We start from the raw sequence: 25,134 nt of genomic DNA on the forward strand, positions 1-25,134 counted from the left end.
ATGCTGCATGTGCATTATCAGAGGAGGGGGAGGGCAGATGAGGTGGGGTAAGATGAATGTGAAGAAATCCAGCACCACTCCTGACACCTTCATTTAGCAAGTGCTGACACAGCTGCCTAAAACCTCTTTTACACCTCCAGGAGCAGCCTTCTGCAGAGATCCAGGCCAGGCTGCGGATCCACACGGATCCCCAGCTGCTGCTGTGGATCAGAGCAGTGACCACTTCCAACCTTCCTGATGCACAACGGCCGGAGCACCGATACCACCTTTCTGGAGAGGACAGGATGGTGTAAGGAGAACGTGTTCCCTGGTACACAGATCTCCCAGAGCTCCAGAAGTTCCACCTCTGGCAAGCCAGGAGCCACCGCACTGCCACTAAGGCCTCTTCCAAAGGAGCAACAGCCACATCTCACATTAGCAAGTGCTCCCGAAAGGTGTATCCTTCATTCAATCATTTATTCACCAAACCTGCAACTCATTTCAGTTTTGAAAAAGCTTTTGTAAAAGACTTGGAAAAGGTTTTTCTTCTTTTTGGTGTGAGTAACGCTTTGATCTGTCTTCTCCTTCCCAACCTGAATATATGAGTAAGGTAAGACAGTATCACTGCTTTGTTTCTTTTCTCAGAGATGGATTTCTCCAGCGTAAGAGAACCCATCAGTGCGATCCAGAGGGAAATGAAACTGCATTTCAAGCTCTCTAAAAACACCAACATTTAATTTTATAACATAACCAGGGGTTTATTCCACAATATAAACTGCAACATTTGATACAAGCTACCCAAAAAAGGAGAAAGCCAAAATACAGCTGTGGCAATTACTTTACAGACCTTTGTTTTTTTGTTCCTGTCCCATCTTCTACATCACCAGGCCATCAGTGACACTAGGATCTAACATTTGCTTTCTGTACATCAACCAATGCTAGAAGCAACACGCTGTTCAGAATCATTCCAGTCACTGAAACCAGACATAGAAGTTATTGCTCAGATAAATAAACCTAATCTACAAAAAACAAAGTGGAAAAAAAACTAAAGTCTCCAAAGAGTTAACAGAGTAAACAGGGATTTCCTCACAAGAGGATTTATTGGAAAATTCATGGTGCAGGTTGTTTTTGCACCTAAACCAAGCTGAATTAAATACGCCGGTAAATCCCAGAGAGGTAATTTAATGCTGTACAAGAAAAGGTGCATGTTTCAAATGCCTTCCAAATCGGTGGAAACCCCTGCTAAACAGTCAGCATCTCGAACCTCAACAACCACAAACAGCTCAAGGGAAAATACAAAAGTGTCAAAAATTAGTTTGAGTTCTGGAAAATGATCCCATAAGGATAGAAGTAGCACCATTTGCAATCTGGTTTTTAAACCAGCCCCTGTGGCTTTATTGGAAAACTCTGAAAAACCTTCTTTACTCGAGTCCTGAATGGTTTATGGGGAGTTTTACTTCCGATATGGAGAGTCCTTCCCAGTGCAGCTGATGCAGATGTAGTCCTCCTTCTCGGCCATTTCGGGAGAGATGCCCACACAGACCTGGTGGAACCACTGGTTGCAGCTGCCATCGCACTGGACCCAATCCACCTGAGAGGAACAGACACAGCAGTGTTCAGAGCAGCACCAAGCACACACACAGTGTTTTGTCAGTTGTTCCTGGGCTCCTCATCTACTCAAGTGAGTAGAAATGTCCCATTGTACAACTGGCTGCTGCTGGATAGTCAACTGTGTTCACTGTCACCGGGATTCTTGCAGTCCAGCTCCTCTGAAGCTAAGAGAAGGACACACTTCCCTTATCCTTCCTGTTGCTTTCTCACCTTTTGCAAGATTATGGATGGCAACGCCACCACAGCCCTCCCAGGCATCTGGGGGTGTCCCTCTTCTCCCCTTCCCAGTAGGGATGGACTGTGCAGAGCTCCAAGGCACTGCCCCATCCACAAAGCTGATCTGCAGCCCTATTCCACGAGCAGAGATGAATGTGGTGTCTCCACAGCCTCACTTCCTCCTTCCAATTCCATGCAGATGTTTTGGTGTCCATCTGCCTCCCCCCCACCATTGCAGCCACTCTTGGAGAGAAGGTGGGATCATTACTGGATGTGTTCCAGCAGCAGCAGGAGCTGCCTCTGGGTTACTGAGCGCTTTGTGCTCGCTCTGTAACTCGTGTTTGTGCAGTCAAACAGTTCCAGGGCAGCTGAAGGCCCTAAATCCCAGCACTCAGAGCCCCACAGCAGATCTACTCTACTGACCTCATCTCCCTCAGGCTGGAGGCAATTCACGGCAGGGCAGATGGCATCCTCATCCTCAGAGTCCTCCTGCTCAGAGAAGGAGGTGTCCGAGGGAAGCAAGTGGCTCTCAGCAGAACGCTGCATCTCCAGGAGACGCTCCCGCTCCCGCTCCAGTTTGTTAGTGCACAGATCCTTTGAGTGATTCAGTTTCAGTTTCTTCTTTTTGGGTGTTCTCACTTTTTTTACTCTTGCTCTCTTCCCATCACAGAAGCTCTCTCTCTCAAAACGACGCTTTAGTTTCCTCTCCATGTAACTAATTCCATCCTTTTTCCCTCGGCAACACTCATTCTATTGGGAAGATATTTGGGGAAGTTTGTAAAGATGCAACTAACGCTCGTTATCCTGTTATTCCACATCCTGCTTTTAGCAATAGGCTTAACTACAGCGTTTGACAGAGTGCTGCTGTTTCAGCAGAAGGGGAATGGGAGGGGAGCAAGGGATGGGGTCACACATCTCAGGGACAGAATGTATAGAAACAAAGATCCTGAAGTCCTGCCTCCGAGTCCACTGCTCCAGAGGCAGCACTCTTGGAAAGCCTCAACACAGGCCAAGAGTCAAATTAGGAAGAGAGAGATTTAAAATACAGAGAGTGACCCTAAAATCCAGATTTAAACTACAGAAGTGCATGAGGCCACAAATTATAATTCAGTAGTTTGCCACAAATCCGTTACCAACTTCTTGACCCCTTCAGAGCAAGGGAAAGGTATTTTCCTGGAAGCACAGCCACACACACAGACCTCTTCGTAAAGCTTTTGGGCTCAGGCAGAGCCTCTGCTCCACCTTGACCCAAGCTCAGTGCTCTGGTCAGACACTTGCCTTTTCACTGGGTGCTCCAGCGGGTGACCTCTGCTCTGTTTGCAAAGCAGGGCTTTGCTTCGTGAAGAGGATCTGGTACAGCTCCTGTATTTCAGGCAGGGAAACCTGTAGCAGCTGGGCTTCCATCATGAGCTCATCCAGCTCTGTGCTAATGACTGCGATGAAAGACAGGGAGAGGAGAAAAGGAATTCCTCAGTGTCAGCACTGACGAGAACTGCACAGAGAATGAAAATCCTTCTCTGGTAGCACATTAGGAAGAAAACCACAGCAACTGTGAAAGACTCTTAAATCTGCAACTGTATTGAACTCTTCTCTGTTCCCTCTTCACTGCTCAGTTTTAACAGCAGGTTGAAAACAAAGATGAAGGCTCACTCAGAAGTGACTGCACTGAGGCTCAGCACCCTCCCACGTTTGCATTTCTGGCTGGATAAGCAACTGCCATCACTCTTGGCAGTTTCTGCTGCTTCTGAAGCTACGAGCAGCGTGATGATCCCCTCACTACATAACAAGTAGTAAGATGACCAAACTGAGTGAAATCCGTAAGTGAAGCCAGGAGAGGAGAGGAAGGGAAGCTGAGAGGATGAGCCTGGAAACCGAGTCCTGCTGCACAGTCACCACCCACCGCTGCCACGACCTTCAGAACTCACACTGGGCTTTTGGAAGAGTCCCAGCCAGGGGAGGCCAAAGCTACTGAGTGAAGAACAGCTTTTTAATACAGTATTCACCACAACTATGGCCTGAAAAATAACCTGGTGCTTGATTTTTTAACTCAAACGTTGAACTGAAGTGTCTTGTGTAATATTAGTATGGACTAAGCTGCACTGAGTCTTGAAAATGTGAAGACCAGACCTTTGTCCCCACAGCATTATGCATTAGAAGGAAAGAAATGACAAATAACTTCTTTCACAGTTGTAAAATGATGCAATTTATAGCATGTCTCTGGTAGTCCCATAAACACCAAGTGTGAGCAGGGAAGCATGCAGAACCTGCAGCCGGGTGACCTGGAGCACAGCACCAGCCAAGAAAGCTCAAGTCTCTGACTCCGTGACAGTTGTGCTGCAGCAAAATATATGTGGACTCGTGTCCTATGGATTAAGCACCCCATGGTCTCCAGCACTACTTCCCTACGCTGTTCTCATCCATCTCCTACAATTTCAGGATCTCTCCCCTCTGCCTCCCCCTCCTGTGGCCATCTCCAGTTGCCCAGGTCACCCTCTCTCCTCCACCAAGCACGGGGAGGACAAAAAAAAGGGGGAAAGGGGGAAGAAGCAAAATCAAAGTGAGGTTACAAACCATGAAGTGGGATGCAGTGCTGTCCTGTCGAAAATGGAGAATGTAAGTAGATGGTTCTGTTATCCCAGTCATGGGGCATGGAGAATGACATTGCTCCAATTGTTTGGGAAACCTAGAAAACAAAACAAACCACACAGTTTCACTACCTGTGTAGTTCTGAACGTGTCAAATAGCTGCAACAGACTCAATCCTTGTTTCTTACAATTGCTTCCATCTTGTATTCCTGGAAACTCTTCTATCTAATACACCCAAACCCTTCATCCTACACGTGGAAACAGGCAAAGGCAACTTTCTTGCCAGAATTCTTAGCTGTGAATTATGGTTTCTGCAGAGGTCAGAACCTGGCCCTGTGCATGCAGCAGCCACAGGCTCTACGAGAGCACAACCAGCCTGTGGAGCAGAGACAATACCACAGCGTCACCACAGGGATAATGAGGAGCTGTGGAGGGCTCCACCAAACTCCTCTGAAGCATCTTTACCTCAGCACACGCAGAAGACATGCCAAAGGCAAACCGTGCCCTCGCTTACATAAGCCAGCAAGGGTCAGGTTTGGCCTTGGGAGTATCAGAAAGGCATCCACCAAATGCCTTCCAGCCTCACTAACGCAGGCTCAGACTCTGGCTCTCACCAATCCCCGCAGCTGTTTTTGCAAGTGACTTTTTCAAACCCATCTAAATGTTCCACGTTCTTCACTTTGGCCAGTGCCAAAGCAGCCCAACTCCCGTGGTTACTGCTAGAAGCTTCCCTGGGGGAAGTAGCGTTCATTAGTCCAGACACCAGGACAGGACAGCAATGTTGAGACACTGCACTCACCAAAACCTCACCTCGAATCCATTGGCACCAAAGCTTTAGCTCAGCACCTGTGCTGACGGCTTGAGGCCACCTCTGACCTGCCCTCAGTACTGCTGGCTCCAGGGAGGAGGACCCAAACTAGCTCTGAATTAGGACCCAAACCTCGAATAAGGAGGTTCACTGACTTGAGCTCCAGCCCACATGAAAATGGTTGGGCTGCTTTCAGGTCAGAGGAACCTGATGGTACCACGCTGAGCTACACAGACTATGACAAGAAAACCAAGCTTACTGTGCCCATTTCTAGCCCAAACATCAACTTGCATGCCCAAAATCCTAACCAGGGTTTTGCAGCTATACTAGTTGGTCTAGTAAAAAGATAGTTTCAAACAAGTGATCAGAGTAATTCTCTTCAGATGTCTACACATGGTTTTAATTTCTAAAACCAGGCTTGCCTACTTGAGAAATTGGGTCAAAGCAGTGCCTTGGTGGAGCCAAGTTACTCAAGAAGCAGCTACAAAACCTCTCAAGCACATGTGGTTTATGGTTTAACAAACCAAGTGTGAAAACACAAACACACAGACTGGCTGTGACAGGCTTGGACTAGCAAAACAAAGGTGTTCAAAGCAAGCGAGTGCGTTTCATTTTGGGGTGGTTTATGTTCTTTGTGCTGCTCTATTTCAGATTTTATCTGCATTTATTATGTCAGGAAAACTAGAAATGCTTCAACCAACTTCCCACTTCTCCTGCACTTTGAAAGAGCTTTACTGCAGGAAGGCTGAAACTCCCTCATGTCCACACCTGGAACTGCTGAGTTTAGCCCAGGTATCAGCAGAATACACATCAGCAGGGGCAGAGCAGTTGGAGTCATCTACCTGGACTTGTGCAAAGCATTTGATACTGTCCCACGCAACATCCTTGTCTCAACTGGAGAGACATGGATTTGATGGATGGATCACTTGGATAAAGAACTGGCTGGATGGCCACACACAAAGAGTTGTGGCCAATGGCTCCATGTCCAGCTGGAGATGGGTAATGAGTGGTGTCCCTCAGGGGTCAATGTTGGGACTGATCTTGTTCAACATCTTTGTCAGTGACATGGGCAGTGGGATTGATGCGCCCTCAGCAGGTTTGTGGTGACACCAAGCTGTGTGGTTTGGTTGATACACTGGAGGGAAGGGATGGGATCCAGAGGGACCTGGACACACTGGAGAGGTGGCCAATGCCACCTCATGAAATTTAGCCAAGCCAAGTGCAAGGTCCTACACCTGGGTTGTGGCAATCCCAGACACAGCTACAGGTGGGGCAGAGAAGAGATTCAGAGCAGCCTGAGAATGACTTGGGGGGATGAGAAGCTTGACATGAGCCAGCTTCAGTGTGCCTTTCCAACCCAAACCATTCTATGGAGCTATTGGAGATGTTGGAGCAAGACCAGAGGAGGCCACAAGGATGAGCAGGGGCTGGAGCACCTCCCATATGGAGACAGGCTGAGAACATTGGGGCTGTTCAGCCTGGAGAAGAGAAGCTGCTGGAGACCTCAGAGCAGCTTCCAGTGTCTGAAGGGGCCTACAAGGATGTTGGAGAGGGACCTTCATCAGGGACTGGAGTGATAGGACAGGAGGTGATGGGTTCAAACTGAAACAGGGGAAGTTCAGGTTAGAACTAAGGAAGAAGCTCTTCCCTGTGCGAGTGCTGAGACACTGGCACAGGGTGCCCAGAGAAGCTGTGGCTGCCCCATCCCTGGCAGTGTTCAAGGCAAGGTTGGACAGAGTCTTGGGCGACATGGTCTAGTGCGTGGTGTCCCTGTCCCTGGGGTTTAGAACTAGATGATCTTAAGGTCCTTTCCAACCCAAACTATTCTATGATTCTACATTCAGCTCAGGAGTTCTGGCATAAGTGATAAGGAGAAGGAGGAGCAGTAATGAACGAAGGCTCCCTGTTGCAAACAAGCTCATCTGAGAGCCATGCTGGTAACACCATGGGCAGTTTGGGCCTCTCTTACTATTGCTCAACACTTAGAACTATACTGAAATAGTTGTAAGAAAAGAATATAAAGACTAATTGAATACTAAGTACTCTAGAAACAATAGCTACAGCAACTCTTGTCATTAACAGCATCGCATTAGAGCACAGGAGCTGGGAGGAGGAGAAGGGAAAATGGGCTTGTTTGGAGTAATTGTTCCCAGGACTCCAACAGCAGGAAAGCATGAAGCTGTTGCTGGAGGACACACACATCCTGGCTAAATGTCAAGGCAGAACCAGAACTCCTTAATCTGTAAAGCAACACACGAACAGTCTGCATGCGAATGCAATGAACCAAACCCCAGTGAGCTGTTACACACTGCTCCTGCTGACCACGCATCACCCACCGCCAGGAAACCCACCAGCAGCTTCAGCCTCACCTTGTTTGTCTCTGGCAACTGGCCTGAGGTGGTTTGCCATCTGGTGTACAATAATCCTGAGCCAACTTTGTCTTGTATAAGTTTTAGATTCCCTGAATACAACATTTGTTGTGCTCTGTGCTGCCAGTTCACAGTTCTCTCGATCATATACCGCAGGGCATCCCCCTCGGGAAGCCTCACACGGATGCGCTGCAGGGAGGCCAGCAACGGCAAGATCTTTTCTAAAGGTGGCTTTTCTGATCGATGACAGTGTGGACAGAGCCACACGCGAGGTCCCTGCAAAACGGTGGGCACCGAAACGCAGCCGGTGTGGAAGAACCCTCGGCAGAGTTCACACTGGATCATGGGAGCAGCTGGCTCCTTCTGGCACAGACACACTTTCAGTTCCGTGTCCTCTTCACTGGACAGCACCTTCACTTCGTTCGCTGCTCGCAGAGAACGCAACGCTTCCATCTCCTTCAAGCGGGCTTCCCCAAGCGTGGCCATCTGAAAGGGAGTTCAGAGGGAGGGACGTCATCTCAAAAGGAACATCGCTCTTTAGGAACAGGGTGACCCTGCACAGCCACGCTTCTCAGACACACCAGCGAGCAGTGTATTTGCTAAGAAGCTCCTCACCCCCATACGCCTTCATAGCTTTGAATGTTTGAAGTGAAGCACTTACGAGGACGTGCAACAACGTGACTTCAGTTCCCTTCCATTTTCTCATCAGGCCCAGAGATACAAAGCTTATTCCTTTGCAAAAACCAGCCTCCTTAACTCCCTTCCTCTGTGGTCCAAACCCTTCACGTTTGGGACTAAACCACCTCACCCTCACTAAAGCAGCCTAAATTCTGAAACAAGCGCAGATTTGGCTTGCAGGTGCTTGGGGATGACCATGTCTCAAGTGTACAGCTCCAACTCTGTGTAACTGTGAAACATACCTGGGCAGTTTTCAGAAATACAAATACACCTCTGGTACCCCCCTTTGCACACACTGTCAAGTGCACAGGGCCTTACCCTAACCTATGTGCTCACTTGGGAGTTTGGAAACACCAAGTGAAATTGAGGTGTGCTGCCCTTCCTGCTCATGATCCTTCTTTCAGGCATCTGAAAATCTAGTTGCCAAAGGTTAAGATTTGAATGTCCCACACCTACAGGGACAATTATATTCAAACCCTACCAAGTCAGACTACTGCTCCTCATTAATCATGGGACATTGTTTAATCCGACCATGGTGGAAGCTCTGAAATAGGTCTTTTGGGACAAAGCACTTCACCTACATCCAGAACTAATGTTTTCCTGACTTCATCATGCATGAGGTTTTCTTTAATTATGGTGTTCTAATTATAAGTGGTGCTGGGTTATTGTGAAAGGGTCAAACTTGGGAAAGCCCTCTCCTATCTTTAATAAGGTTTTGCTATGGTGGGGGAGAATAGATCTCAACAAGGATTCAGAGAACTCAGAAGAAACTCCCGTTCAAGAAAGCCCTGAGCCACGTACCGCAGATGCAGTGTCTTTGCTCTCGGAGAGTGCTCTTTCCAAGTCACTCAGAGTCTCCAGTTTAGTGCTTTTCTTCTTTCCACTTGGCACTGTCTCCTTCAACTTCTTCTGCTTTCTCTTCAGATTCAGCATTCCAATGTCACAGCGGGGACACAACACCTGATGGGCAGAAAAGCAGTGCTGCCTGCAACGTTTGTAATGCGCTCGTCCTGCCCTAGCACAGCCACCAATGACTGTGCACAACAGGGATTCCTGCAGTTTTTCCCATCAAAGACTCAGGGGATTAGGATAAGATTATCTGGAAAATGGGGAAAGCTGGAAGTTTAACACAGTTTAATGAAATGGGCAGACCCCAAACACCACCATGTTTCATTTAGATTGCTGGCACGTACAGACAGCTGACACATGAATAGCCTCCGTGCCACTCGAGCTGCAAGCCCTGAAAAACAGTGGAGGATTCCAGGGGCTGCCCTGCATTCCCATCTGTATCAACAGAAAGGAGGGCTGGGGGTCCTAAGAGGGGCTCAGCATAGGTGAGGGTGGACTGCTCAAGAACACACAACAACAAGAGCTTCAGAGGGGTAGCAAAAGCAGCTACAGCCTCACCCTTATCACAGCCAAACCCAAGGTGGACAAAGTGGGTATGAACCTGTGCTGCAGGGGCTGCACGGAAGTAAATTCAGTGCCACGAGCATGTTAATATTCCCATGTTCATATTGGAAATGTCAGACTATGGCACAGCATGCTCTTTAGCCAATGGATTAGACAGACTAGAGGAAGTATAGTTAAATCTTCAGCATTTTACAAGTTTAACATTATCATTAAAAGCATAAGTCAATCTAATAAAAATTATGTTCAGTATTGTAATCCTAAAACTGTTCTGCAAATGTACTTAATTCTTAGTGCTACTTCATGAGTTAATACTGTAACCCTGACTGCTGTGCTGCAGCTGTGCTGGGAACGGTGGTCTTCTCCAGAGCTGGCATCTCTTACCTCCAAAAGAGAGTAAGGGGAGTTCTCGCACAGAAAGGTGTTAGCTGCACACTCCTTCCACGCTTGAACTTCTGACACCAAGGACTCCAGCCTTGGCAGGTAGTCCAGATGCACCGGAATGGACCGACCTCTGGTGACAAGTTCTGCTAGTGTGTCCAGCACAGGCACACGTCCTCCAACCTGCCAGATTATGAAGTAAGAAACACTGGATGTATCGGAGACGTTCCACAAATCACAGCGAGTCATTTAGATTAACTGAAGGTAGAGCTTGTGAGACCAAATCTACTGCTAAGCCACTTCAGTCACTTCCAGAGCTGTTCCAACACTTGTGCACCTCATGTTCTAGTCATTAATTACACAGGCACAACTACTAAAACGCTTGGAGAGGGAGAATACCCTCACCAAATGACAGTTTAAATAAACAGAGACCAACGACAACACAAGCAGGCTCCAAACTGACAATCTGCATTCACAGCAGAAAATCCAGATCATTTTGAAGCAGACCCCGAAGGCGAGTCCAGCCCAGTCCCTGCCCTGCCAACAGAACACACCCTCTCAAGTACCCAGCGAGCTGGCTGAAAGTGACTGTTCCCCCACTGCACAGCCCATGCCTCAGGCATCCCAGCTACATGGAGTCCAGCTGTAAAGCAGCACAGAGAGGCAACTTCTACAATAGGATGTGGGACCTGAGAACTATTTATCCAGAACACCCCCAACATCTCCAGCAGCAAATCTCAGAGTAGTGGTACCAGCTTCCACCTCAAGATTCAGACAGAGCTGCTATGAAGTTACGTGTATTTTAAGCTATGAAATCAAAGGCTGACCGTAAGGGAACAGAAGAAGAGACAGCCTTGAGTCTGGCCATGCTTAATGGCTAATAGATGAGGGAATACCTCTCAGTCTCAGGGAGTCTGATAATGATACTGATAATACCACTAATGATACTGATAATACCACTAATGATACTGATAATACCACTAATGACACCAATGTGGAAACGGCAAATGAATTCTGTGGTTCTATGGGGCCTCAGAAGAGGTGATTCCACCACCAGTAATTACTGATATTCTTGTGTCATCAGGTCAAAAGTTCCTTATTTAGTCAGGCAAATGAAGGATGTGAAGAAAATATTATAGGTGACCTTGAAATATGTTAGGGGCTGTGTTTATTCAGGAGTCAGCAAACAGAACTTTGACTGGGTCACCCACTCCATAGTGTGTGTTACAGGCGTGCAGCAAGACGCAGAGTCATAGGATTGATGGCACACAGAAACCTGAGTACCAGGTAACTGCTAAAATGCAACGAAGCAAAACTTACCTTTAGGTGAAGATCCATAATAGAACATCTTTTTAGCTTTAGATGTTTCTTAATAGCTCCTTTATAGATTTCACTGCACCCAGTTAATTGCAAAGGTGAAGGAATATAAACCAGGTGCCGAAACAGAAGCAAACCCAACAGCACTCAGAGTAAGCACACCATGTCTAAGGCAACAGACGTTACAGATGAGGCATTCTTATTTCAGCGTGATCCTGAAGCACCAAAACGCACACGATGGTGCAGAGCAGGGGTCATGCAGTTCACATACCTGCAGAGCCTCCACTTCCTGCAGCCAGTCTTTGGCCTTCTGCACCGCGTCTTTCAGCGCGACACCGCTGGGGAGATAGGCCGGGATCTCCTCTATCTCCTTCACTGCTGCTACCAGGCTGCTCAGCGACTGCCGGGGTCTACGTAAGCAACACACCTCAGTGTCAAACACTGCAACACGAGTGGGGTGGTTCTGCTCATCTGCCTTATTAAAGCCCAAGGGTTATAGCAGGTAACGATGTTATGTCAGCCCCAGAGGTGCAGACTGTGCCACCAGAGCATTAGTAATGGAGGTCTGCTTCTGGAAATGTACCTTTGTCTGCCATAGACTCCTACCAGAACTACTCACACATGTGGGCTTAAGAGGGATTTAACGTTTATTAACTTTGGACTGATAGAACCTTGGATCCTCAAATGCACACTGAACCCTGAACCCAGGACCAGCCAAGAGATCCTACTTCAGAAGGGTAAAACCCCCCTGAAGGTGGCTTTTCTGTACTTCACAACTGGATTCTGGTATTTTAGAAAGGCACAAGCACAACCGCACCTCCTATCTGGAGGTTAATCCCAACCTTATTCCAGTTCTGTGCCCTATGAAATTATCTTTTCAAACAGTAGCATTACCCATGAGTAAGAAACACTCTGATGCGTTCAGAATTATGAGGCTGGGGGGAATTCTCAAGAATAAGAATTAAAAGTGAGGAATCTTCAGAGAAGAAACCACACAAGTTTGTGTCATCTTTCTAAGCTCTATGTAGACTGTGCTCTCCCCCATTTTGCTTTATAAATCAGGAGGTCAAAGCAATGAGCAGAACCATTTTTCTTAGTAAGGTTGTATTTGGCTGATTTCCTTCTCCCCTGCACCAGCTAATCTGGAAAAATCTCCTCAATGTTAGAAACAGTCCATCTAATACAGCTTTAGCAGTTGGTGGCATATATCCAAGCTCCATCTGGACGTGCATCCTCCAGTCTAACACTGGGGGAGGGAAGAGGTGGAAAGGAACAAAGAGGTGTCTTAAAACCCTTCCTAGTGCCAAACAGAGAATTTGCACAATGATTGTGGAGCACCAGGAACAAACACCCATGTTTAAAACTGCTCAGTCAACTCATCTCCCTTCTCCATCCCTTCCCCCTTCTGGATGGCCTAGGATTTGCCTCCATGTTGTGAACTGGGTGAATGAAAGAGATTCCCTGCAGAAGCAAAGCCAACTATTTCCACTTCAAACAGCTCCTGGAACTACGAAACAACACAAAGATTTAGCTTCTACCTGGCCTTTATCAGGTTTCTGGCTTTGTCATCCCAGTGTTCAGACACAGTGAGTAGCTCCTGCAGCTTTGCCATCGCTTTCTCAACTGCTGGGTAGGGAGCAAGGCCAACACCCGAGTCTATAAGACGTCTCATATCATCTAGGGTGAGAGAGCTGTGGTCTGAGGAAGTGAGCTGCACGTCCTCCAGCCAGCGCGCCTGCTCCAGGCGGATCCGCAGCTCAGCCAGCTGGGGTAGATCCACATCGAAGTCAAAGCTGACATCCAACAGCTCCTGCAGGTCTGCAGCACTAGGCATTTCTTCCGAGAGCAGTTTTTGGCTTTGCTGTTGAAAGGCTTCCACACGATCCAGGAGATCCTGAAATACATAAATGCAACAATACATCACCAAAAAACCCCGCTGCCAAGTTATCGTGACATCTGGGACACTTGAAGAGTGTGTCTTCAACATCAGCATCTCCTCATACATAACGTGTCTACAAGCCTGAGGATCACAGGACAAGGGAATTCCACTCTAACCCCCTTCTGAACCAAGAGACAGGTGCCAAAGAGGTCTCAGAAGAATAAAAAGGATCTAAAGGGAAATTCTAAATGTTCCATTAGTGCCTTTTCTGGCTTTGTTCTGGAATGATTAAGGAGGCTGAAGAACAGCAAGGTTAAGATTAAGAAGGCTTTGAAAAATGCTGGGGAGCACACGGAGCTTCTGGGGTTCATTTCTGCTGCACTGTGAAGGTTTCTGAGCTGCACCACGGTCCCAGCGAGCCACAGGCATTTCACTGTTCCATGCAGTGCAACACCTTCTCTCTCTCCCTATGTTTAACAGCCACTTAGCCCTAAGAGGAACCCCTGTGGCTGCTTGCACTTCACCCAGCATCATGGATAGCTAGTCAGAGTAATCTCCCTGCAAAGGCTGGAGTCATCCTGTATCTAGCCATCCTGTCCAACGCTCCTCGTACTGGCTGGAATGCTATTCCAGCAGCGAGTTCTTCCTTCATAGCTGCTGTCTTGGTATACTGCCAAGAAGGTTGCTTGCCAGAACAGGCAATCTCACCCATAATGGAAATAAAACCTATTTAGAGATATATTAAAGTGTGAACTGATCTCCAGTAACTGTCATTTATATTAACACCCGAATGTGCATGACTACGTATAACTCAGGATTGTTGAGAATGGTATAAAAAGAATCCCCTGCCCATATGTGTTTTGATATTTCCTTGTTCAAGAATGCCAGATGGAGAAGAACTGTTTGCATGTCTGGCATTTCTGAACTTCTGCTTTTTAAATAGCAAGATAACTTCAGAGTTACAATTCTATAAACAAATAACTGTAAATAGGATTACATAAAATCTGATTCACACATTCCAGACCCAATAAAGCTTCAAAGCAACAATCATAAAGCTGAGCTGGCCTATTCTGATTCAAAAGTTACATGACACTGGTCTCTCAGCATTGTGCAAACACTTGAGAGCCAGTTCTGGAGCTGGACGCGGCATCTCCTGGTCCTCAGAGTCACAAACAGGCAAAGCCCTTCTCCTTTAACAGAGGAATTAGAGCTGCACATCATTATTGTCCTTTTTGATTACCCCTCAGTGTGATATGCAACATTTTGGCAAATTCTGCAACCAAATCTCGAATTCCTTGCAATTTGGCTGAGGGCTGATCAGCTGGTGAGCAAACAACCAGCATGAGCTGCTGGTTGCGGGAGACAAAGTGGCCTGACTCACCCTGAGGAGCAGGTACTCTGCTGGAACAAGTTTTTGGGTAGCCTGGCTGGCAGCTTTGTCTCAGGGCTATCTGTGCTTTTCCTGGAACATGGGTTGATAGCACGAGGAGGTATCTATTTAGAAGACTATGAGAAAGCTGATTCTTGATTAACAAAGTGATATGAACGGGAGAACTGTCACTCAGAGCATTTTGGAGTTTTGAATCTTCTCAAACAAACCTGGCTTCACTCTTAAGAGGAGACTGGTTAACTGAGCCCACGCTTTTAGTATGGAGTGACACAAGTCACCCTGCTGCTTCTTCGCCTTATTTTGTACAGCATTAACATTTCGATTGCCTTCTGTGGTATAAAAATCTAGTGACCATGGACACCAGCAGGACAGAGAGCTCCATTCTTAAGCAACTCCTGTGCACGAGTTACCCAGATCTGCCAGCTCAATTGACGTTATTCTTGGAGCAGAGAGTAAGACAGGAGATTAACGCAGTGCAAATACATCACTATGACAAATGCTCATGTTCCTTCCCCTAGAATCATCCAGGTTACCTTCAGTAAGGGTGTCTGACTGAGGACACAGGGTAGAGCATACAGCTGCCTCACAAACAACCTCAGCTCATTCACAGTCAGCTGATTTTGACACTTTCCTCCTCCGGAGCGGTACCTGCAATCACACAATTCAACTCTGTTGGGTGCCACTAAAGAAGAAAATAAACTCTCAACTTCTCAAACATCTGCTTATGATTTTGTGTAAGATGAGCTTTACTCACAAATAACAGTATATTCCAAAGCATCCAGCAGCCTAGGGCTTCCAGACATGGGGAAACTTCAGTTAGCTATAGCAGAATGAGCTATTGTTGAAAATACTCTTCCATATTAAATAGTATTCTGGAATAACTCTTCATTCTTGGAAGAGCACTGGTTATTATGGAAGAAAATTAAGCCTTTTTCCAGAGCACAAAGCAACTGTGGATAAACTATTCGGTTATGTTGCAAGAGCTATTGTAGCGAGCTCTCCCCATGCCCATTCCAAAGGAGACCAAATCCCAATTTTGAATGAGTTTTATCTTCACAGGTCATGTAGGCACTTCTGAAAAATCCTCTTTACGCTGGAATGATCGTTTTCATTTTTATCTAAAAGCTCTGTACCAAATGAGTGGCTTAGAAGTGTTAACAACTTGGCTCATATTAAAAACCTCTCTGAACTCAAGCCAGTATTAACTGGGCCCGAGAACCCTGAACAGAAAAGGAAAGAAATCTCTTACAATGCTGGCTCCAATTTAATCCACAATATGTCACTTAAACAAAAGAGGAAACCAACATCCCAGCAGGATGTGCCAGCACGAGTGCAATGTGAACACGATGAAACTTTAATTTACCATTTTAATGGTAAAAATAGGTGTTTTTAAAGGAGATCACACTGGGAGTTCCAAACCCCATAGTTCCACAGTGAGCAGAATAAAATGAATTCAAAGCCTCAGGTACAACACAGGCTGTTTTGTGATCTACAATGTTTTACTGTGTTTTGTGGATGTTCTGCAGTATCTTCCAGGAAAAAGCACAAGTTTTGAAAAGGAATATTCCTCTACATATTCACAGGTCTAAACTGCAAGTCTGACTGTCACTAATGGTTTTGATAACCAGAAATTAAATCAGCCTAAAAGGCAGTATTCACAGAAAAGCCCGTGTCCATCCAGGGTTATTAATCACAAAGATCTCTAAGCACAAGGTCTCTAAACTCTTGGAGACTAAGCAGCAGAAGAGGTATCATCAGACCTAGAGAAGGAAGGGGATGGATAGTGAGAACATCCCCCTCTGTGCTTGCCCTGCTTTTCCCTTCCAGTGCCAGAGGGGAACGAGGGCTACACGGTCCTTGGGATCACTCCAGAGAGCTGGCCACAGAGCAATCTTCCAAGCAGCAACTGCTGAGACTGCTCATCCCTCACCACCACAAGAACCAAAGCACATGGGGAAGTACAGCCCATCTTTCCTCAGGTGCCACAGAGCAGATGGTGAGCTGGAGTCACAGGATTTACTCCAAGAGAACATTTCTCACCTATCTTGGTCTTTTCTCCCCAGGAACTGTTGGGTATATTATACAGGAGGAGATCCTTGAGTATCACTCACCACAGGGATGAGCAACAAGCAACTCTACTGCTCGACTCTTCCAAACTCAGAATCAGAACAAAATGCTCAGTCCATAAAGGAAAGTTTGTCAAAAGCATGAACCAAATGTCAGGCAGAATCCACAATCCTTCATAACCAATGCACAGCAGTTGGTGAGATGAAGGTTACCCAATATCCTGCAGACACATGAACTTCACGTAGATGAAACTGTATTTGATCTAACACTCCTGTATCAAGATTTTAAGCAGATTATTCTTTACGTCTTCAAGATGGGCTATGAGCATTCCCCCCCTTCAATTGTTTAAGGGGGATAAGAAAACATCCACCAAATAACACAGGTTTTTAAAACTCTCATTATGAAGATCTGCAACTGGACTTTTCCCAGAAATACACTGAAAAGATCAAAGGAGAAATGGGGAGAGAAGGGCTGAAACTACTTTTGGAGTAAATAAGAAACACAGTCCAAGCACCACCTTGATCCTGTGTTGTCCAGCACTGGGTGGATTATTCACCACAGTCTGTAATGCTGAAGGAGCTGGCAAGTACAGCTGTGAGAAAGGCTGACACACTGTCACGGTGACAGAAGAACAGAGCTGATCATGGAAATGAAGATAAAAATTGCCCCTGGCTCCTTCCAGGCCAAGCAAAGATGGTTACAGAGCAGGAAGGACTCTCAGAAGAGCTCATCTGGCACAGAACAGCTGGGAAGGGCCTGGCTGCTTCTCCAAGTTCATCATCAGGAGGCTTGAGCAAACACCAAGGATGGGAGAACACAGACTGGGGATGCCAGAACCAGAAGAGGTGGTTCAACACTCAGTGAAGGAAGTGACTGAGAGTGGACAAGTCCTTCAATGAATCTCTGGGTTAGCAACTACCTATCTGGCAGACATCATGACAGAGCGTTCATCCTCTTGTGCTTGCAAGAAGGGTGAGTGCAGCTACAAGAATCATGTCTAAATAGCAGCTGAAGGTTTTACTACTGAAGTTCTTCAAAGTTGGCCTTAAAGCTCTGCAAGAACACAGGGAGTGACAAGGATTTCTTCTGCAGCATGCAGAAAATACACAGTGCAGTTACACCAGCAAAGAGCAACTGCTCTGACAACCACCACGTTGGTCAAAGCAGCAGCAGCAGGTGAAAATCATCCAGACAGGACAAAAGAGAAACAGTCTTTTTTCAAGTACTTCACTTTTAAGATTGTTGGACCTGAGCAACGTTGTTCTCCACAGACAGAAACCCAAGATTTTCCAAGAAACCTGCCAGCCTTTTTAAGTCTGGGTGAAGAATCTGCAGCAGATGATAATGTGTGATGCCCAAGAGAACGGCTGCTACATCAGTACAGTCACCATCAAACCAATGCAATGAGATCTGGCCTCATCCTTCTGGATCTTTTGACTCCTCTCAGCTCATTCCAGACACGGAAACTGCTAGCAGCACCAGGCAGCACAAATCTAGTTCAGAAGTCATGTATTAACCAAACACTGCTGTATCTTCAAGTTCCTTGAGCAAATAACCTGTCTAAAAAGATTTAACACAAGTGCTGCCAAAGAGCAAGGATTTTTCAGAGGTCTCACAAAGTATTCCCAGCAGCAGCAGCTCGGGAAGTGAAGACACTATTTTTCCATAAGGCAGAAAGTGTAATGTATATAATGACATATGCACCACTGACAGATTTCCAGTGGACTGGATCTTTTTGGGTGTTACCTGTCTGGAAATATCACACCAATTTTTCCTTTCAGGGTATATTAGAATGAATTTACTGCCCAAATGTCAAACACAGACACAGAAGAGACTGAAAGCTCAGGATGTTTAACTTATTACGTGCAGTAAAGGTGAATCTCTCTGTAACAGATGGCTCTCTTGAGAAGACGTGCAAGAAGATTACTTGCATTTTTAAGTCCTCCCAAAACACTGGCATCTATCACTGCCCAGTGGCACCTACCTTCAGTGACTCCCTTTTCAGCACACACATACAGCAACATTTACCTGGTTTGTCTTTTGCCATTGAGAAGCTGCTGTGCAACCGAGGCACATTTGTCTGCATCCTGTGTGACCAGCCTGAGGTGTCGCAGGAGATCATTGTCTGGGAACTTCTTCATTTCTGATTCTTCTATCAAAGCCTTAAAACTGATGAGACCTTTCGGGAAAGATGCTCAGTTAATAGAAGTTAACAGAAGTCTCCCTTTGTGATGGAGTTTAAACGGTGAAGCAGAGTAACACAACACAGGAAATATATTCCTATTTCAGCTTCAGTTACGTTTTGTAGCAAAGTGAGTTACAAGCTTCTCACACAGAGGCAGCTCGGTGTAGTTTCTGAACCATGAAATGATGTACGAGTCCCTCTGGTTGTCACAAAAGAGGTGCTAAGGTTCAGAACGGAGAAACTGCAAACCCAGACATTTAGGATCATGTGTTGCAGACACCAGGTAAGACACTTACTTTTTTTGTTGTTAATTTTTGCCTCCAGAGCTTCGTTAACGTTGGAAGCCCACTCGTTGTACGATTCCGCGCGCATCTTCAGCGCGGTCATCATTGGGTACAGTTCCTCCAGGGTGTAGCGGTACCTACAAGTAGCACAGAATTCAAACTCTTCAGCAAGAACTGGGGAGAGCAGGAGGGTGCAGAGGAGGGACATCAACACGGGTTGGGTCCACACAACACAGAAGTGATCTACTCTGCACCCAGAGTGATACTATCAAGTGCTACATCCACATCATGTTCCTCTTAACACAAAATCAACACTTCAGTTGCTTCAAAACCAATTTCAATACTGCAGTTGAAGCCATTGTGAAATTGCCTTAGGACACGCTTCATCCATGTAGGACAAAGATGTAACAAACAACAGCAAAGGAAACATGACAACAGGAAGCAAAGCTAACAAAGCAAGAAATGTCACACGCAAGGACTGGATATAAGGAATGATGACCTTACTGATGTAATAAAAAAAGCAAACTAACTTATCCAGCAATTATAGAGCAAGAGCAGCTGAATGCTGAAAAGAAAGAGTCTTTGTATTCAAGCACAAAAAAGACACTGTATTTGCAACAGACTGAAAGAAACAGAACACTGAGACTAGCACCACTGACAAAACAGAGCAGGCACTAGATTATCAAACAACACAATAAATACCTTCGTAGCAGTGTTCTTTGCTATGTAAAGCTTACCCCAGTTTGTACTTGTACGTGGGACAGGAACAGAGATCCTCGACATGGTACAAGCATACCAATAATCCAGGTTTACAGGGACAATAAACAGCAGACATGAAGCAGGTGGTTTTACACTTCAAGCACTGTCGCTCATCATCAGGAAACAGCTCAAAAGCCACCCTCTCCGAGTCAGTCACTCCCTGCAAAACAGTGTGACATCACTTCCAAGTCTGATGAAGAGGTAATTATTCCAAGCTAAAACATCAGAAGCTGAACTTATCAAAGGCATAATGAAGTTTAGAAATAACCTATCAAAACCAGATAGACACAAACCCAGGTTGGTGAAAAATCAGCTGTTCTGACTAAATTACTGAAAGAACAAATACGACTTCAAAAGAGACATTCTGAACAATACCGAAGGGCAGATGTTCAAACAAGAAGCATGATAAATGATTCTTTAGTTGAGTGGTCCTCTGAAGTCAACAGTGCTCCTCAGGAAGGTACCACGCAGCTCTAAGCCAGTGACAGCACAGCACAAGTCCCAACAGCTTGTCACACCACTGCTCCAACTGTTCTTCCACTCATCGCAGTAGTTATTTCCTACAAACTCAAACTCACCAGTTTATCAAGCTTCTCACGCAACCTCTTCTCATCTTCAATCATGACAGCCATGTCTTTCTGAACTGTAGATGCTACCACCACATCAAGAACATCTGCTTTGGAAGCCATTTTACAGATCATCTCATCATGAGAGAACACACAGTAACGGTGCAGCAGACGGTAATGTTCCACACACTGGCGACCCAACGGCAGCTGCACGGAGACACAGGGGAACAATGAAGAGTTCAATCTGAAAGTCACATTAAGATACTCATTTTTGTCCTAATAACCAAAAACTACCCAAAGGAAAGGTTAAGACAAATCCTTCTAGGAAAACATTCACAATTCGGAATGTAGAACTAGAGAAATCAAGACCCTGAGTTCTTGTAAACCGGGTCTGCTTACAGCTCTCTTACAGTGGGCACTGTGGATGCAAGCTGGTTAGTGCAGGTCAGGGGGGGAATGACCTATCTGGAAGAGACCAGAATTAGAGGTAAGTAAATCATTAAACTACAGGACTCTCAGGAAGACCCAAGCTAAGAATACAGGGGCTGGGGAAGCACCAGAGTATATCCACCTGCCCTATGCTTGCCACTCCAGGGATGCCCCATCAAGGGCTGGATGCAGGGCACACTGGACTCTGTTCTCAAATGATATGGGTGGTGTATGTGCTGCAGCACAAGAAATTGCTGACTCCATAAAGCCCCCAATTAGCCCAAGGCAGAGTAAGCAATTCATTATGAGCTGGGCAGGTTACTCATAGCTTTATTTTAGGACTGCCAGACAGCGAATGGCGCTCAGGTTACAACGAGGTTACGTGAAGAGTGCAGTATGAAATCCATGGAAGGACAAAAGGAAAACCAAAACCAAGTTAACAGATACACAAAACCACAGTCACAATGCAGAAACCTTGCTTCCAGTTTTACTGGTCTCCTACTTTTAAGTGATGTTTTTTAAATCTAGCAACATTTTGAGATGGGCTACCTCTACAAATAGCTAAGACCATTCTTTTTGGGGGGAGAGGTGTGGAGGGGGTGAACTGCAGCTGCACATCAGCTAGGAACAACTTTGGAAGTGTACACGTCATTAAAAACCGGTTTGGGAACATACCCAATCAACTGTGCAGAAGTTCACAGCTTCAGCAAAATTGAAACCCTGATTGAAGCCACTGTGATAAGCTCTTGGAAAGGTGATCACAAACTCTCCAGCACATTGATTGGTTCGATAAACCTAGAAGAAAAGATGAGCATTAGGTGAAACCTGAACAGAACTGAAGGCTCTGAAGAGAATATGGATTTCCAACTCCCAGAACTTCTGTAATGGCTTTGGATAGTTTTAAAACATAAGCCCACGAATTACAACTGGCATTTGGTAACTTGTCATATAAAAGCCCAGAAAGCAAAGGGGTTTCGTGCAGCTGTACCCACACCCTAAGCAGTTTTAAGCCACCTGCCTGTGCCTTCTGCACTTTACTCTGTGCACAGTTCCACAGCTGAAGCACAGGAAGGCTCTTTTCAATGTGCAGCTGAAGGGGAAGAGAAGTTTGGAACCTACTCAAAAGTTCCTACCCTTGTAAATCTAACGACTTTTGGTGCTATACGATCAGCATGAAAGCAGGCAGGTCCTTCCTGCATCTTTCAGTTTTGGAGTCTCTCAAAGCATAGTAAACATCACAAACTATGCAACTTTTTCCAGATTTCCCTTTCAGTCCCAAGGTCAGCCAGTGAAAAGCTAATTCAGTTGTAAAGGGACATAATTCCCACGAATAATCTAATATGGAATATGATGGAAACTGATGGAAAATGTTTTTAAACACCTAAGAACTTATCCAGGAAAAATAAGAGGATGTGGATGACAAATACAGGAAGAATGGGGTTCTGGCCCCTTGCCAGGATCTGCCAAAAAAATCTGTGTCTGATTCACCAGACATAGGAAGAGCTCCTGCCATTGCTTCAGAGGTCAAGACTAAACTTTCCAGCTGAGGTACAGAAATAGAAATACACTAAGGTGGATCTCCAGAGAAGAGTTTGCCAAGCAATTCCAAAAGCAATGATTCCATTGCCCATCTGTTCATACTGGCACATTATACTAGACAAGGAAGATACCACACATATGGAAACTACCACACCATCTCTGTAATAAAAGTAGCTTCAATTATCAGCTTTGAAGTAGAATTCAGTGTAAATGGCAGAGGGTTGGGTTTGGGGGAGTAGCACAGGAGTCCAACAACATACAGGCACTCCGTGGGCCATCAAAGTATTCGGGTTCATTATGGTGACAAGTTGGTGCAAGAGATCTGGCTGAGATTCAAATAGCTCTGGAGCAAGCTTCTTCATTACATCCTCCAGCTGTTCAGCTGCATACCCTGGGGCTCCATACCACGTTTTAGGCTCCCCCCTGCAAGATTATTAAAAAAAGTTAAATATAAGCAATCTTTTCAGTCACATTTTCAGTCTTCTGCTTTAAAATACACCATGTCAAAAGAAGGGTTTATCACCAGGAAGGAATGCAAAGACTATGGACCCTCCTGAATCTTCACATGTTACACAGGTCCCTCCTCCAGACCTAAGATGTAATTGTCTCTATTTCTGAGCACATGCTTAAAATATTGGGGGGCGTGTGGGGTGGGGGCTGTGTGCCAGCACTTCAAAACATCAGCTGTTTGACTTTTACCATGGACACAAGCTCCCTGTTGGATCTAACCACCAAAGCCTGTTCTTTCTGTCTCGTGTATAATTGCCACAAAAGCAACATAAAGTAAGTAGAAATTAAACTTGCAAGTTATGCAAAAGACATCAAGGAAAAAAAAATTAAATCCACATCCAGAGTAGGAACAAAGAACTTTCAGCAACATCTTAACCCAGTGCAAGCCAGTTGAGAAAAATAAGGCTACACAGATGTGTTCCAATAGATACTGCTTCAAGTTTAGAATGAAGCTGGCTCGCTGCAGCACAAAGATGAAAGCACCTTCCCAGCCCTTATAAAGAACAGTGTTAAGAAAGATATCTATAAAAGAAGAAAACAGACAAATCACTTTATCCCAAAGACTCCTGAAGAGCTGGCAGAATAAAGCTGACCCAACAGGATGTTGGTTTGTGGTGGGTTCCCCCCCTCCCCTCCCCACCCCATAAATCATGAAGCAATTGGGAGGATTCCAGAAGAAAAGAGTGAAGTATGAATCCAGAAGCATATTCCTCCTACCTAGGAGCTCATCCTGTACTCAAACAGCACCTCTGTCATGGTGAAGAGGACAGCTAACGGGAGGGCAGTTACGCTGGTGGTATGAGGAGCAGCACAAGTAGAATCATCACTATGCTCTGTGTTAAATGAGTGTGCAGCCTTGGACCTGATCATCCTGGAATGATTCCATGAATTCATGAAGGCCAGCCACAGACGTAACCAAAACCTGTCCTGTGTCCTCACCCACTACTGGGTTAGTCAAGAATTCTGCTCCTTGATGAGAGTCAGTGCCAAGGAACAGATGACAGCAGCTATGAACTATGCTAAACTGGGCCCAGGATACTGGCAATCGGGGGTCTCTGGACTTCAAAAAACCAGGTAACTGAGAAGGACACAATCCTTATGGACGTGTTAAGGTGGCAGCTCTATGCAGGCAGCAAGCTGCAGAAGGGATGAGGGTGGCAGTTCCTTCTGCACTGCTACCTGACACATTCCTCCCTTTAGAAATACTAGCATCAGTGATGGCAATTCTTCCTCTGACCACAACTGACATTTATTTGCAGGCATCTTTAGAAGCAAAGATTTGGTTTTTTCCTCCTTCTCCCACTTCAAGAACTAACACAGGATTTAAAGTCACTTTAACCCTATGAAAGCTCTGCTGCTGGAGCCTGGTTCACTTGGGACCATCTGCTGAAAAAGAATACAAACTCCTTCAAGACAAATGGGAACAGTGAAGACAGATACCCATCCCTTGTATTTCACAAGAAGGAGTCCTGCCTGCTGAAGCCCTTTCAGAGTTTAGAGCGTTGCCTCTTCAGCAGTAGGTCATTAGGATTGGCTGCTCTGGCCAAAACCAGTATTAAGCTCAACTACACCGTGCTCTCCAGTAGGTTAAACCACCCAGACTTACACCTCAAAGTTGAAGGGAAATACAGAAGAACATCTGCAAACGTAAAGATGATGTCAAGGGCTTTCTTGCTGGAGAAGCCACACATTAAAAGTGGGTAGGACAACTGTGACATGTGCCTGTGACTGTATGTACATGTCTGCACATATGTGCACTCACACATCTTTCTGGCTTGACTGGAAACGCTAAATGCAATATGGGACAAATGACAGGGGACACAGCACCACTCTGGCAATAGTGAGGGAAGCTCTCCCAGAAGTAGTGAAGTTTCTATTGAAAAGAACCTCCTCTCCTGCCCAGTTTTTAGCCAGATGAAAAAACAAAGGGGAAAAAATGACAAAGAAGATCACATTTACAACATAAACCTGATCACTCATTTATTTAGCTTCACTCAATCATTTAATAGTATCAAGTACTGAGAAAGCCACTGAAGTCACTGACTACCTGGACTGTGCTACAGCAGCAGCTACTTCAAGGAGCAGCAATTGAAGAACTAACCAAAAAGATGATCTACTGCATCACAGCTGGGATGTGGTTTTCCTATTCTGCTGGAATATTTATGTGAACAA

At 45.7% G+C, this 25,134-nt stretch overlaps 1 protein-coding gene across 1 annotated transcript in view; it reads right to left on the bottom strand.

Annotated features, from left to right (window-relative positions):
* Positions 1-956: 956 nt before the first annotated feature.
* Positions 957-25,134, bottom strand: part of KDM5B (lysine (K)-specific demethylase 5B) — a gene marked incomplete at its 5' end in the record, with an annotated part of 37,371 nt that continues 13,193 nt past the window's right edge. The window contains 16 exons of the mRNA XM_010020484.1: positions 957-1,570; positions 2,230-2,556; positions 3,085-3,239; positions 4,378-4,489; positions 7,569-8,054; positions 9,048-9,206; positions 10,041-10,220; positions 11,626-11,764; positions 12,893-13,248; positions 15,157-15,271; positions 18,719-18,869; positions 19,172-19,296; positions 19,897-20,078; positions 20,497-20,691; positions 21,589-21,708; positions 22,713-22,875. Of these exons, the coding sequence (XP_010018786.1) occupies positions 1,433-1,570; positions 2,230-2,556; positions 3,085-3,239; positions 4,378-4,489; positions 7,569-8,054; positions 9,048-9,206; positions 10,041-10,220; positions 11,626-11,764; positions 12,893-13,248; positions 15,157-15,271; positions 18,719-18,869; positions 19,172-19,296; positions 19,897-20,078; positions 20,497-20,691; positions 21,589-21,708; positions 22,713-22,875 (3,103 nt within the window). The remainder of the gene's footprint in view (positions 1,571-2,229; positions 2,557-3,084; positions 3,240-4,377; positions 4,490-7,568; positions 8,055-9,047; positions 9,207-10,040; positions 10,221-11,625; positions 11,765-12,892; positions 13,249-15,156; positions 15,272-18,718; positions 18,870-19,171; positions 19,297-19,896; positions 20,079-20,496; positions 20,692-21,588; positions 21,709-22,712; positions 22,876-25,134) is intronic.

Source organism: Nestor notabilis, unplaced genomic scaffold, assembly GCF_000696875.1.
Source record: "Nestor notabilis isolate BGI_N333 unplaced genomic scaffold, ASM69687v1 scaffold13168, whole genome shotgun sequence".
Classification (NCBI taxonomy): Eukaryota; Metazoa; Chordata; class Aves; order Psittaciformes; family Psittacidae; genus Nestor; species Nestor notabilis.